We start from the raw sequence: 16748 nt of genomic DNA, 5'->3' as shown, positions 1-16748 counted from the left end.
TGTATGGGATCACTTGCAGCGAGGATAAACATGGTGTATTCAGACCACACTGTGTTTGGTGCAGTTAATTATTTGCTGCCAAGAGCAGGAAACCATAAAAATATGTCGAGAAACATATAGAAACCAGATGAGTAAATTTTGCTCTTCATTCTTCAATACAGATATATAATATATTCATAAAACCAATGTAGTTTTAATAATTTTGCATATTTTTTGGCCTAGACAGTTATTGGTAATATTAATAAATGTCAATGTTCCATTACAAGGACATAATTTTCCTTTGTATGATCAAAAATGTTTATATTTCGGTGGGTCACCACTTGATATCCAATGTAAAATCTAGGTCCTGATTTAAAACCATTTGAGAACCATTGTTCTAAATCAAATGGGTCACGTGAGATATTTCTCTACATACCTGTTCAGTAAGGAAGGAGGGTTTATAAGCTCCATCAGTTGACGTGTTTCCTGTTCCCCTCATGGACTTCATGTGCGATACTGCCATGCGCAGGATAGTTAGCTTGTCTGGTTTCCTCGCCAGTGCGCTGCAGGTGGGCACCATATCCGACAGTTCTGTGATGTACTGGGTCATCTTATTGCGCCGACGGCGCTCAATCTCACTGTGGTTCTCTCTGGATGAATAGAGGGGAACAATATGACTGTTATTAGTATGTAATGAGAGATATGTAGCACATCAACAACAATTTTCAAAAGTTTGAACTTTCGACATAAGTGTATTGCAAATTCACTACTAGGGATGTCAAAAGCCCCAATTCTTTAAAAATGTAACCATGTCATTCTTTCTACAGTATCAGTAGTAACAGGGTTGTTACACAGAATTTAAAATAAAGACTTTTTAGATGCTTTTTTTAAGACTGAACAAATAAAACTAATACTGTATGTTCATATACAAATTCGTTATGTACCAATATATCAATACAATTGGGGTGTAACAGTTTATCATGGCACGATACATCGCGGTTCAAAAATAAGACTACACACATCGTGGAGAAGGGTCAGTTTTTTATTTATTAATTTTAATTTTAGCACCTGCTCTATCCAAAATGTGCAATGTCCTAAGCCTACGTAACATGGGCATACAAATGGAACTACACACAAGGAGCTCTAAAATGATTGCACACTAGCATCCACCGGTGTTGTATGATGAGTTTGGCTGAAACTGCAGAAACTTATACCAGGAGTGGAAGAGTTTGAAGTTGAAGAATGATCTGAAGTTTAGAGAGGTTTAATGTTATATTTATCTACTTCTGTATATACAGTAAAATGCTGAATACTTTGTTTAATAATGCTATAGGGGGTATTTATATCTTATACTGTATTTCCATTTGGTGTCACCATTGCCCAGTTCTGGCCTGATTTTTAGTCCCAGTACATCTCTTATGTATCATTCAGCACTTTTAGCATAACTTTAAAAGGAAATTAACTGTTTTGCATATGTCTTAAAATAAAGAACTTTTTAAATGTTTTCTGGATTCAGGCTTAGTTAAAGCATCATTAACCAAACCGTGAATTCAGTATGGTGAACCCAACCAAATCGTGAGATGAGTGAATTGTTACACCACTAATCAATATATACACAAGCTAGAAGTAGGACAAGATTATTTGTTGCTGATACAATAATAAGGTGTTGGAAAAAAATAGTTTTTAAAATGTATATGTTGAATGTGTTCAAATGTTTTTAGTATGTCCTTACTGTCACAGGCACAAACGCAGAGGCAACAAGAAACCAAATTAATTCCCAATAATAACCAGAAAAAAAATCATATTTGGTGCATAATACAGGACATTTGACTATAAACAAGCCCAAAATACACTGGGACTCTTAATTTGAAATGTCTGTAAATGTAAAGTAAACTTTGTCATATAACAAATATGAGCAATAATTGTGATTGTGAACTTCTTTGAAACCACTGGAAACACTGTAATATGAGCTCCCCGGTAATTGAAGTGCGTATGTGCAACAGTGCCACGTCTACACTTTGAAGCAAGCAGAGCACACAGACTATATATTTATTTAATTACATCACAGCAATTTAATAATTAAGGGCATATCGCAATTCCTGTTATTCCGTCCCCAAATTTAAGACCTCTTTAAATGATAAATAAGACTTTTGTTATGCCATTTTGACAAAACTGAATTTAAGATATTTTAAGACCCTGCCATATTTAAGAACCCGTGGGAAACCCTGCTTATGAATACTGACTCAATTTATAGCATGTACTGTCTGACTGGCTCACATGCGTGTGTGCATGCATTCTCTGCGTAATTAGTCCAATTCACTTCGTGAAACTGGCGAGGTATCTTGTCATCTTGGCGAGGTATAAATATAAACAGTGCATTAAATACATTTAAACAGGCAGGACAAAACATTTGTAAAAAATATAATTTTTTTCTAAATACTGAATATGTGCATAATAGCCAATAGCACAACTACTTGAAGCAAAGCTTTCTTGGTATCAGTATCAACTACTGAAAACGTAAAATGGCGCCAACCATAAACACCATATACCTATGACTGCCCTCTGATAAAATATAAACTGATAAAATGTAAAGGAAGAATTCTGAATTATTATTCTCTCAAGACACTGAGATGAAAACGTTTGCGCACTTTTGTTGAACTTGTAACAATCCACAATATAATTTTTTTGGGATGATTTACCACTGCACTTCTTTCTCATGAGTCAAACTACAGTTAAAGAAGTGCCACAGAAGAAAATTTAAGACACCCAACTTTTCAGTTTATTTTTGTGACTTAGCTGAGTCTTCGGTAATAAACACAGCGCTGACAGATACCAACCAATACATCTCTTAAGTAGAAAATGTGAATCAATAAATCTTCAAAGGCCAGGCTGCTGTCTTAGTCCATAGAGTGCAATGGCTCAAAGCAACGTGGCGCGACAATTTCAGATGAGCGTGTCAGCCGAGGACAATTAAACACCCATTTAAGATTACATCTAGACAGATTCGGTCATGTGAGGCCAAGGTGAAAGAATGAAGTTGAGTCCTTTTTGGTAGCAGGTGGGCCCTCTGTTCTGCCTAGCCTGATTTCTAGCTATCCTGAGGGAACTTCTGCGAGACAGCCCTACCTGGCATAGCGTTCCTTATCACCATGAATTTGATCATCGTCATACCTAACAAAAGAAAAAAAAAGAGATGAAATAATACGAAACATTATCAAAATCGTATGAATTACTTTTATACACACGTTTATTTCTATTTTTTTATCATTGCTGCTAAAGTGATGTGATTATAAATCTTATTATATTGTATGGCTTATTTGTGTGCTTACTGCAAAAATCCTATTCTTAATGAGTATCTGGTTGCACCACAATGTTAAACCCACTTAACATTGAATATAGATACTCTGAAAACAAACCATGATATCTTTTTCAGTTGTGATTATAAGGTAAAAGTACTTTGTTCTGAGGATGTTTAGATATTTTTACTTGAAAACAAGAACAAGATACTTGTTAATATATATATATAAAAAAAATTTCCGTGCCGTGTTGAAAATGTTTAAATAATGGACAGAGATCACAGGATGATGAAAAACAACAACAAGGACAAACTAAACAACTTAATGTGTCTGTATCCCAGGATATAAACTCACTTTTGGAGTAAGAAATAAAAACAATCTTCCCTTAGTAAGTGTGCCACTCTGTAAGGGACACATCTACCTGCTTAAAAAAAAATACCTAAAACTCTTAAAACTCAAGCATTATATGTCCATATACTGTATATAAGAGATAATCCACAGCTAGGTGTGCAATTTTAATGCATGACCTGGAGGCAAAGAACCACCCGACACAAAGTGGAAGAGCATTCAAATCCTTTAACGCACACCTAGCCGTGGATTATCACGCTTATACCATGGTCACTTGCCAGCATACAGCTGTCACTGATTTCTGCAGCGCAAATTGTGACTGGAAGATAAACAATAACGGTTAATTGTATCTACGGGAGTTCTGCCTATTCTAAATCAGACACAGAGATAAAGTAGTGGGATAATATAACATTCGAGTTTGTTAATTCAAAAGCCGTACGAATAATTGGACATGAGTCACATAATGTAGAAGGGTTGGCAAGGGCTTCTAAGAACATGTTATATTTAATTTCTATTCGTTGTCATTTTTACAATAAAAAGGAAAATCTAGTGTTGAAGTCAAGACAGTAGTTAAAGTGGCACTTATATGTCGAGGCGAAAACAATCCAAAACATTTTGAAACTTGCAGACTTTGACTTCTGAGACTTATGGTACCCATTAAGGCTGCAGGATTGATTGAATTAAGAATGAAATCATGATAAGCCTTATCTGTGTTTAAGGGGAAAATGCAGGTGCATTTCTAATTATCTCCAGGTTGGACTCAGTAATACAGGGTGTATGTACCCCAGTGTCTCTCCCGTTTTTTTCCTGTAGCATATTCACATCCAGAGGCTGAACCAAGGCATACAACTCTCGCAATGTCTCATTATGGAGAACAGCAGAGTAGGTGCATTAATATAGAATGGTGATTAAAACTGACTGGAACTACCTGTGCATTAAACAGTTTTAACACACACATTCCAGCCAATCAGAACTGAGTATTCGAATAGACCATGGTATGAAATATTATTAAGAGTATACTGTATATAGCTACCCTATAATGTTTAAAGAAAAAAAAAAAAATCACCCTAAAATGAAATTTAAGTCCTATTTACTGACCTTCATGTTGTTCCAGACTTAAATGTTGTTATTTTTTGGAACCATGGAACACAGAGACATTTTGAAGCAATTTTTCCATAGCTCTTCTCCATTCATTGACAGTTAATCGTGACAATGGCTGTATCGCTCCAAAAATGAAAAACACCATAGAAGTCCATATGAGAATTGTGAGAGGAACAGACAGAAATGTAAATATTAATTCACTGATTATCTCCGCTAGAGCTCTCAAATGTCATTCTCCATTACACATATTTGAACTGGTGGTACAACACACACGAGAAGCACTAGCATTTTCTAGCACAGAATGTCAACATAAAGCTATGGTTTGTCTACAAAAAAAAACTAGGAATATGTCCTGCAAGTCAAATGGACTCCATTTATGGTATATTTTATTGTGTTTTTGTCCTTTTTAACGCTTGACAGCCTTGGTTATTGTGAACTGTTGTTGTATGGAAAAGAGCTACATGAATATTCTTTACAATTTCAGTTTTTTGTGTTCCACAGAAAACAAACACCAGTGTAAAGGCATGGAACATCATGCCGGTGAGTAAATAATGACAGAATATTCATCGTTAGAGGGAGAGAAATTACTGGAGTGACTCCTCCACCTCCAGCAGGGGGCAGTGTCTCCATTCCAATGCTAGAGCTAACAGTGCAGGATCATTACCGTCAGCCGCAGCGTAATTATGGATACAGCTCCTTTAAAAAGAACATGGACTGAAAGGAAACCATAAGTTGAGGACAACAAAACATGAGATGTCTTGAAATGGCACAAACTCTGTGGCACTGCCGGCAGACATGATCGAACAATAAAAATTTAAAAGAATGGACATTATGTATGGTCTTATTTGTCTGTTTGGAAAACCTGTGATCACAAAAAATTTACCTTGAAAATTTGCTGGGTCCCTCTCCATCCTCGTCATCAAAGTCCATCCTAACCAGAAGACGAAAAACCAAACAGACTTCCTCAAAATTATTTTTGAATGCATAGCATATTGTTCTTTAGCAGGGCATATTTTAACAGCTTTTTTGTAACATTTAAAATGAATCAAAATGAATATACAGACAGCTGTTAGATTATCTTGTATTTGGCTGACCAGATGTTGGGAGTTTATTGATGACAATTGTGTAGCTTATCCCTTGTGAATCATAACCCAAAGTTCTGCCTGTGTGACAGAACTTTTAACAAATGTACAAACTAAATATACAGCAAGTGGCATCCACAGGAAACTCTGGGAAAAACCCAGCAAATAGGGTCTAGCAGAAAACTCCTGAGGAAAACCCAACCAACAGATATGGGATTGATGTTGCAATGTACTAAAAACAAATGCACATAATTATTCGCAGCTGATGCCAAATCATCCAGCTTATGAAAACAAATTACGTTCAAGACTGCATTAAAAGAATATTCTGGGTTCAATACAAGATCAATCGACAGCATTTGTGGCATAATGTTGATTACCACAAAATTGTATTTTGACACATTCCTAATTTTCTTTAAAAAAAATGCAAAGATTTTTGTGGAAGTGAATGGGGCAAAATGTTTGGAGGGTTTAAGTGCAGAAATTGGAAGCTTATCATTTTTATAAAAGCACTTGCATTATGTGTTCTGTTAAAACTCATGTATTATTTGAGCTGTAAAGTTGATTAAATTGTTATTTTTACAGTTATTTTAGGGTTTGTTGACATTACATCATCAACGAAGTTGTAAAATTGGCAATAACTTTACACAGAAAATGTCAGTAAGTGATTTTCACACACTAAAATCATGTTTACACACATATAATTTATGTCTTATGGTTATGCTTTTGAAAAAGGGAGTATTTCACTTCCATTGTAAGTATCACACTGGAACCCAGAGGGACATGTCGAAATTAATTTTTGTGGTAATCATTATTATGCCACAAATGCTTTCAATTGAGCTTAGCCTGTATTAAACCCAGAATGTTCCTTTAAGTTGTGCCAACCAACCACAATGCGTTATGTAAGCTTTTTGAAAGTCCAGCAAAATTCAAGAGACATTTAGAAACCACACACTGATATTATAAAGAATATTACCTCAAAAAATCAACACTTGTGTAAACTAATTAATACATTTACAAACAAAACGTTCTTATTCAGGAATGTTAATAATTTTGCATGTACTGTACAGTAGTTGTGCTTCTGTTTGATTTTGTTACTGTGTTGGCTCACCACTTGATGTCCAGTGTAAAATATGGGTCACTAATAGTGGAAAGATTGGCACCCAGATACACAACAGTGCAACATATTAAATAAACTGTTCTTCTCTTTCAGCTTCTCATTAATGTCAAATTAAATATAAATTCTCAGCGGAGCGGCAGCTCCAGCTCCACTGATTCCACAACGAGAGTGCTTCTGTATTTACTTTTGTATTTTTGTATAATTCCCTCATACTTTGAGTGTAGAGCTGTGAATGTTTGGAGCGCATCTGGACTGTGAGCTGTCTTTTTCCTCTCCTCATTAGAGTTTAGTATGATCTCAAGTTACGTTAAATGACATGAAACGGCTAGAGTTTTTTTATTTGTTATTTTTTTTTATACGACGACTAATTGTTTCAGCCCTAATGTGCATGTGACATAATCGCATTGGCGTTTTAAACACGTCAGGGTTTACAGCCGGGAGAGCAGCACCGTTTACAATTGAGAAGGAGGAACACTGTACAGCAGCTTAGTTGTTTTGGTTTAGGTCTGTATTTACATTTACATTTATGCATTTGGCAGACGCTTTTATCCAAAGTGACTTACAGTGCACTTATTACAGGGACAATCCCCCTGGAGCAATCTGGAGTTAAGTGCCTTGCTCAAGGACACAATGGTGGTGGCTGTGGGGCTTGAACCAATGTCCTTCTGATTACCAGATTACCAGTTATGTGCTTAGACCACTAAACCACCACCACTACGCCACTATTTATCTGTGTGCTCATCCTGGATGTCTTAATCGAGCGGAGAACGTGAGACTACATCTGTATCATGGCAATGTGAATACATCACATAAGAGACTGCTTGGACTCTCGGAAGTGATGGTTTGTAGTTAAAAATTACTTAAATATTGATATTCTTCGCCCCAAAAGTGAATGTATCACTGTAGAAGACTTTAATTTAACAGCTGGAGTAGTATCGATGACATATATCCGTACTGACTGTGACTTCTGGAGCTTCAAAAGAGAACTCTCATTCACTTGCATTTTAAGGACCTACTGAGCTAAGATATTTTTCTATTTTTCTTCAAATGTGTTCTGGTGAAGAAAGTAAGTCATACACACCTGGGATATCACGAGGGTGAGTCAATAATGAGAGAATTTTCATTTTTGAACTTTCCTTTTAAGTAATTTGCTAATTAGGGAGCAAGGGTGCAAAAGAGCATCCTATAGCTTTCTTATACAGACAAGTGCATTTGCTCCTAACTTCTGGTCAAAAGTTCAGTTTCAGGCTGCAGATGATGATGTTTGCATCACTCAACATTGTTGGCAGACATGGGACAATGGTAATCAGTAGAATCAGTTTTTATAAATTTTTATTTTAACATGGTTGGCAGCAGTGGTGAATTCTCAGGGCCAGCAAAGCCTTCTCTGCTGTCCTAACATGGCAAATCAATAAATATTTTTCATCCTTTCATTTCAATCACCTATTTGCCTATTATTTTTAATCACTTTCCACTCTTAATTAATCTACACACAAAGAGAAAACAAAAAGTTTATCCAGTCAGAATTTATTCCTTGATGCTTACAAGCGAAGTGTGACAACTGTCCGAAGCCGAGCTTGTTAGCAGAAGCAGCACGCGAGTCTGAGCTCCACCCCCTCAGGCCTTAAGAATTTCCACAGAATCCCTCAACAGTGCAAATGAATGAGCAACTAAAGTCAGATTTATCAGCCAATCAGATTGATTTATTTGTTATTTGGCCTTGAGTGACGCAATCACCCTTTAAGTGACGTAATTTGAAAGTGAAGAGCGCGAGATCGTCATCACTGCCGCTATCGCCATTGAGAAAGAGATCCTTATGGATTTAAAAACACAAGATGTTCTGCATGACTGTGTGATTGCTTTATTAAACAGGAAAGAAGGGCGGATTTTCACTTCAAGTAAATTGGTAAGTGCTTTTTGTGTTGTTATAGCAACATGTGGAGCTTTCTAAGTGTAAATTAGGCCGCTTGAGCATTCAGCATCGGATCAAGTGTTGAAAAATACTGCTGCGTTCCTTTCAACTCAAAATGAAAAGTGCATCTTAAAGTCAGAATTACAACTTGTAGGCTTGTGCAGAAATTCTGAACTCTGATTTCGCTGAGATGCAGGGGCATGATGTCACACAAACATGCCGAAACTCAGGGAGATGTTCAAAGTAAGTGATAAACATTCACTTTATAACTAATATCGATAAATGAGTTTTTCACATTACATGATATTAAAGCTTGTTTCACAAATGCCTGCAGAAACGGGTGTATAAAACATCAACATCTTCTTTTGATAATCAAACACCTGAAGCACAAAGTGCTGCAGCATTGTTTATCAGTTGGGTTGCTAGGAGACATCACTAATGAGAGTCAAACCCCTGCTAAGCTAATAGGAGCATCTTCTGAATATCGGGGAGTGGAATGCATTTCGGAGATGTCAAGTAGGAATATCCCACATCCAAATTGAATGGAACGCAGCATAACCGTGTACCCTTGACGAAATGAAATTTACTGCAAGAAACGTTTAAAGTGCAAATATTATTAGATATATTTTTCCAGGTATTATAGACCTGCTTGGTAGATCCTGCTTGATTTTTGACTTTCATTTCACAAAACAGTCCTGCTGCAGTTAAAATTAGGCTTGCTTCAGCATTAAGTGTTGTTTCAAGTTCTGGCTTTCGTGCGTGGACATGTTTTTAAAATGTCAATTGGTATTAATAGTTGACTACCACATAATGTATGATAGCATAGCGGCTTATTAACTATGTTTTCTTAATGGCATTAATCGCACCGCGGCTAGTTGGCAGTGATTGGACAATGCTAGACATTACTTAAATCAGAATTAAGCTAATTTCTGATTGGTAAAATGCTTCAGCACTGACCATCACTTGTTTGTTTGACAGTGCAAAGAGACAGCATTGAAATTTTGTTGCCAAACCAGAAAATAAATATAGTAGCATAAAAGTGAAATAAAGTAAAATAATTTTTATTTGTATATTGTTTTGTACTTTTTCCCCAATACACGTTGTTCAAAAGCAGCTTTACAGAAAATGAGCTGTAATGTCTGTAAACGTCTTAAAAACATGAATATTCAACACTCCAAGAAACAAACAATTTGATAAAAAAGTGGACAATGTTTTAGGAAAAATAGGGGGTTTCTTCTTTTTCTCTTTTGCATGTTTATTAGGTGCTTCTAATTACAAATCAAAAAGGGAAATGGAAAATGCGCACAGCTGCCGTGCTCTGGTCTAAGAGTAATTCTACTCTAATGGAATATTCAAAACATACGCTCAGTAAATCCCATACTTGCACCCATGAGAAAGACATAAATTAGAATGATGTTTTTCTTATTTCCTGTCATTAAAAATAAACCTCTTAACCAGAAAAAAAAAATAAAAATAATATAGTGTTACATAACTAGAGATGATGAAAAAGAGGAGTCCTCCTCCTTCATAATAGATGAGCAATAAATATATTTGGTTTATGCTGTTTGCTGTGGGGATCCTTTTTTAAGGTATGAATTTTCATTCCAATCAGAAGACATTATTAGACATTATGATAATTAATCAAATAGGAGTTTCATTCCTAATGGAAAAGTATATATGAACAGTAGTTTGAATGGTTAAAATAGATTGAGGAACACAATTCTTCTGTGTTGACGTTTTTCCTATTGAAACAGGAAGTGGGGCAGGGACATATCAAAGGCCTCAACCCTTATTAGTTTACATCAAAGCCATGACTTGCTACTATAGCTGGTCAGTGGCAAGTGGTATTAGTGGAAGTGACATTCACATTTTAAAAAGTATTTTATTGGACTACTTTGCATATGCACCTGAGTGCAAGGTGAGTCAAGAACATTTGAGGACATGTTTTGTCAACTTTTAGTAGTACACCAGCATATGATCTGTTAGTCTCAAAAAAATCTGATTTCTTAGAGTCTATACATGAAGAGAAATATTCTCTTTAAGATGGTAGTCTTCTGAAGATGACATTCTGAATTTTGGTTCATGACATAATTATGGAAAAAAAGCCAGGACAAAAGCTAAACATATGAGCAATTATAGCTAATTCCCCTCCAAAATCTACATTGCACAGCAGAAATTAGGAATATGGAAATATCTGACCTAGTAATGTTTAATTATGACATATTTATATTCTGAACTCAATATGTTGCTTTGCAATATTACTCACCCTGCTGATCTCCGCTTGCCTCCTCGTCCTGGCATGGTGCCCGCCATCCTGACCTGGCCTGCGCCCACCACTGCCACTGGCATGGCTACTGGTCCTGACAGATCTGTGCCCATTTCTAAAGCCAGAAAATATCATCGCAATCAGACACAAAAACACTTTTCTGTGTAACACCTGGTCTGAAGATGCAATAGTATTAGACAGAAATAGAGTCAAAGCACTCCCATGGTGACTCATTAATAATCAAACAGTAAAATATGCACAAAATTTCCACACACATTCAAAGATATCAATGACCACAGTGAGTGTTTTTTTTTTTTTCAGAGCTTTATAGATCTAATCAAGGATGTTAAACAAATATTCAAGACCAAAAGGTTAAAATAATTCACGGTGAAACTAAATTGTACACAGCTTTACAGACAAGCAAACTGAGAATATAATCATACATGCTCTCCAACAATATTCCCCCTCTCTCTAATAAAGCTTTGAGAAGTCCAATTCATTAGAGTGAATCAGTTCATTTGCATGATTCACATAAATGGAAAAAGTTCAGAAAGGATCGACTGATTCCTTTGAGTCCCTGAGAGGCAGTTAAATATGTTCAACTATATTTCTGAATTAAAGTATATTTCTTTTCTAGCTACATTGGTGGTATTCAGTATTAATTTATCTGTTCAAATGCTGTTACCCTAAATAAGATCCTAATTTTTTGGGGGACCAGACAAGCAAAATTCTAATTATAAATAAAATATGTATTATGTGATAGTTATAAAGATACTTAAAAAGATATTACCCCCTTAAATATCTTCAATGTAGTTAACTAGTTGTTAGTAGTTTGACTTTAGTTTAACTACATTAAAATTATAAATAGCTTGTAGCTTGGGAATCTACATTTTCTAAATCGCTTTTTCAACACTGCAACTGGCTATGAGAAAATGAACATACTTAACACGTTCACCCGCCATTGGCTTCAGAATTAAATAAATATTTGATCAAGTCCACCATCCACATCTCCTATGCTCTTGAGAAGAAAAAAGGCGCACACTGCTATGCAGACCCTTGGAGAGAGTTCCCATGCATTTATTTATGAGGTTTACAAGCTAACACCTTATTTTGAAACTCAGTTCAAATGAAACTACAAGAGCAGCCCTGAATCACTAACCATATTTTACGATGGTCCAAGCTGCGGGTGGTCCTTGGCAGGAGAAAGCATTGCAGTAAAATGTAGGGCTGTCAAAGTTAATTTGTCAACTTAAATGGATAGTTCACCCAAAAATGAAAATTCTCTCAACATTTACTCACCCTCCTGCCATCCCAGATGTGTATGACTTTCTTGTCATATACATCTGGGAAACATTCTATAACACAAATGAAGGCTTTTAGAAGAATATCTCAGCTCTGTTGGTCCTTACAATACAACTGAATGGTGACCAGAACTCAGAAGATCCAAAAATGACTAAGGACATAAAAGTAATCCATATAACACCAGTGGTTAAATCCAAATCTTCTGAAAAAATATAATCGTGTGGGTGAGAAACAGATTTTTTACTATCCTTTTTACTATCAATCTCCACCTTTGACCAGCCTGGACCAATAAGTGATTGAATGTGAGAGTGACTGACAATTCAACACCAGAATGTGGAAATTAATGTTAAAGGATAGATTTACAGTAAAGATGGGCTTAAATATTGATCTGTTTCTCATTTACACCTATCGTAACGCTTCATATAGATTTAACCACTGGAGTGAATCGTTATGTCCATTCACTTGCATTGTATGGACCTAAAGGGCTATGTAGACGATATTTTTCAGGAGGTCACATCTGGGTGAGTAAATTATGTGAGAATATTTATTTTTGGGTGAACTATCCCTTTAATTAGATATGTTTTTACGTGGTTAAATTTAAATGTATTTAATGACATTACTGAATTTACCTAATATGCATTACATATTATATATGAAATCTGGATCGTTCTGTGTGACAAGAAAAATCACCTTAAAATACTGTAATGCTGGATCACAAGTGGCAAAACTCTTTGTGACATACTTTTGACCAATAAACTGCCATGACTTTTCTAGTTGTACGTGATAATTGGATAAGAATTTCAAAAAGCGCTTTCCACATTCCCTGATATATCAGAGGAACTGAATGCCTTAAAATTGAATGCACAGCATTTTAAAAGAAAAAAAAAATAGAGACTTTCTTAAAATGTGATATTAATCATAATTAATGCCCAAAAACAAATATGAGATTAATTGTGATTTACATTTTTCAATATATTAACAGTAGGCCTGGGCAATACACTGAATGTTCACAATGAGTTTCCAGGCAATCTAAAATTAAGCAACATTAAGTTTCCAAGGGTTGTCTTGTGACAAAAAGTGCAGCGCATCGAAAAGTTTACCAATATAGCTGATGAAAATGCAAATTCTCGCTAAAATTTCACAAGCGTCAACATAAAAGCGCATAAACTATGTTGATACTAGGGCTGCAACTAACGATTATTTTGACAATAGATTAGTCAAACGATTATTCGACCGTAGTAAGATATGATTTATGCCTTAAGTAATCCCGTTTAAGTGCTTTACAGATATAAATTCATAAATACATCATATTATCCTCAGCCGTCCTGCCATTTAAAGTGTTTTTAAGCAAAGATTTCTGTTGTGCAGATGATGGGTTTTCGGTCACCCATTTAGTCATGCTGCTATGCAACTTTTGGCCATGTGTAGTGTATTCACACATGATCAAAGATATAATCACAAAGTTAAAGATGTGATTATTGGCTGAATGTAATACCCTGAGGAGAGACTTGCTACCAAATCGGTTGTGATGCGTAATATACATTAGGGAGATATAAGGCCTAATCTGTGAATTAAGAATGTGTATATAACATGAAATCAGACAACCTAAAGACCAACACAGCCTGATGCACAAAGCACAAAAACAAAAATACCTCTACGGTCCAGAAATGAGAAATGTAACTGGTGCTTCATGAGGATATGTTTTGAACATTCATCTTCCAAAAATTTTCTTCTGCAGTACAGTTGCTAAAAAAAAAAAAATATACGTTGTTCTAAAATAGTTTTATATATTTATATCGGAAAACAAGCCAAAACAAAAACAAATCAAAAACATATTTTGTTGCAGTGTATAATGGGGAAAAGACTACCCTCTCTCACCTTTCTGTTCACATCAATCCAACTTTTTACTCACAAAAAATAAACCCTCTAATAATAAAGCTGTGTATTGCCAATTTTCTTCACGATAAGATATGCACAGTAACATATATTATGATTCACTAAGTCGCAAGCCAATATGTTATAATCTAGCTGCATTAAGCGTGCGTGCTCTAGGGACAAGCGTCCCCACGACAGTGTGTATCAGCCGGATGCAGTTTCAGTTGCAGTTCTGCTCTCATCATGAGAGTTTAAAGTGATCTCATGTTGCATTAAATTAGATCAAAGGACTATTCGACAACGAAAATTGTCTGAAAAGTTTATGCTTAAATGCTTGAAATTAGTTTTGTAAACAAAAATATAATTGTGCCACCATATTAATTTATTTCATTATAAAACTCATTGCCTTCATTTTTGGCCGAGATCTTGTATTGATGACGGGAGAGTTGAACCACTCCGTAAAGTCTACTACAGCATATCCCAAAGACTTTCAATGGAGTTAAGGTCAGGATTCTCTGGTGGCCGATTCATGTGTTAAAATGATTCCTCATGCTCCCTGAATCACTCTTTCACAATTTGAGCCCAATTGGCACTGTCATCCTGGAATATGCTGTGCCATAAGGGAAGAACAATTCCTTTCATGGATAACATGGTCATTCAGTATTCAGGTAGTCCACTGAATTCATTTTATTGCTGCATAACATTGCTGAGCCTAGATCATAACACTGCCTCCAGAGGCTTGTACAGTGGGCATTATGCATGATGGGTGCATCACTTCACGCACTTCCCTTCTTACCCTGATGCACCTATCAGTTTGGAATAAGGTAAATCTGGACTCATTAGACCACATGACCTTTTGCATTGCTCCACAGTCCACATTTCACATTTCGATGATGGTGAGATGTCAGCTGACTGTACCTTCCTGCTTTCCCGGTGATTGCTGATGTAATTGTAGGTTGGGATGAAACAAGGAGATCAACAATGCTTGTAGTCATGTACTTTAACACACTATCACAGTGTGTGCAGAAAACCTTGTTCATTTAAAAAATAAAAATGCTCCAACAGGGGTTACATTGAGCCTGCTTCATTGAGCCATTCTTATGTGAACCGGATAATAACATGCAGCCCGCAAGAGCCCTCTAGCAGTGGGTGACTGTATAGACAGACTTAACATTTGTTCAGATTATTAACAGATGTATCAGATTATTAACAAAAATATATCGATTTTTGATCAATCATTAACATCCCTAATATATACTATTTAAATACACATAAAATGCCCAGCCCTAATATCTATAAATCAAAGTAACCAACCCCTGAATGGAGGCAGATACAAAACCTAAATAGCTGTATGGAACATTCTAAAGCTCCCTCATCCCATCTGTTGTCCTCTTACACAGAAAACCCTCAGGTCAAACTCATTAATCTGTCTCCTGGGACAGAGTGAAGGCAGATAGAACGCTGCTGTCTCTCATTTTAAATCACGACTTAACCGCTCTCTTCACCAACTTTTCTCTCTTCTGAGTCATTCTAATTACCCAAAGCCAATTTCCCATTCAGTCCTGCCCCAAAACAAAACATCCACACACCACCTGAGGCCCACCCCCAGACCTCAGGCCCCCCTTGAACGTCTGAATCCTTTACAAACTTGGTCAAGACATCTTATTTGTGTGTCAAGTAAACTCCGTTGATACAAAAACAGGCTGGGTGAGCAAATTCTTCAATCACAGCAAACAGAAAATCACCACATAACACACACTGGGTGTTGTCCGTCTTTTCAGATCTATGCTGTATTTCCTGTGAACGTCTTGTACAAATTGATTCTTTAGGGGGATTTGATATGTAAAGATTGATACGGAATCAGGACTTGAGTTTAAGCAGAGGATTGTGGGTGTGCGGCTGAGGTTCAGTTGTAACTGAACATTCAACAAGTAAAAAGCAATTTTCTGCAGACATGCTAAAAATACTTGCTAGTAGCAACCAAGTTATATTTAACTTGAAGTCACATTTCCCAGCAATACTAATGGTTTATTGATCAGGTGATTTGTATTATTGGAAAATAAGAAAATAAAATTGCTTGATGAATGCATAACTTTTTTTTTTCAGATTATAAAAAAAGAACATACAAGGCGAGACTCTGCAACTGACATCAACCAGAGCAGCTACTGTCAGGAAGATTGCGTGAAGCACTTCTCAAGCTCTCTGATGCGTACGCCATCAGCAGAGGCTTGAACCAAACACTCGAGAAAATATTAACAGACAAATATAAACTTTGAAAAAGAAGGCAAAGCACTCCGGTTTCACTTTACATTGAGTTTTATAAACAAGGTTCTGAAGGAGCAAGGTAATTTAATCCGACCAATCACATCGGTAGCGTAAGCTTATATAAACAGCTGCTTACCTCTACATGGCATAAAGTCTTCTGGCATTCGGCCCCGCCCATTGCCCATGAAAAAACCCAGGCAGTGAC

General features: G+C 36.1%; 1 protein-coding gene across 5 annotated transcripts in view; it reads right to left on the bottom strand.

The window, feature by feature from the left end:
• The window catches only part of arnt2 (aryl-hydrocarbon receptor nuclear translocator 2), a 146052-nt gene that overhangs the window by 112409 nt on the left and 16895 nt on the right, over nucleotides 1-16748 (bottom strand). For 2 of the 5 annotated variants that reach the window (XM_052144219.1, XM_052144298.1), the window contains exons 2-5: nucleotides 11102-11216; nucleotides 5608-5655; nucleotides 3106-3150; nucleotides 416-629 (exon numbers count right to left, since the gene is read on the bottom strand). In XM_052144219.1, the coding sequence (XP_052000179.1) occupies nucleotides 416-629; nucleotides 3106-3150; nucleotides 5608-5655; nucleotides 11102-11216 (422 nt within the window). Of the gene's footprint in view, nucleotides 1-415; nucleotides 630-3105; nucleotides 3151-5312; nucleotides 5566-5607; nucleotides 5656-11101; nucleotides 11217-16748 lie in introns of those variants that run through there. The other 3 variants (XM_052144359.1, XM_052144432.1, XM_052144517.1) reach the window with 2 other exon arrangements.

This window comes from Xyrauchen texanus, chromosome 1, assembly GCF_025860055.1.
Source record: "Xyrauchen texanus isolate HMW12.3.18 chromosome 1, RBS_HiC_50CHRs, whole genome shotgun sequence".
Classification (NCBI taxonomy): Eukaryota; Metazoa; Chordata; class Actinopteri; order Cypriniformes; family Catostomidae; genus Xyrauchen; species Xyrauchen texanus.
Note: the sequence above shows the minus strand (reverse complement) of the source record. Positions and strands in the feature narration are given on the sequence as shown.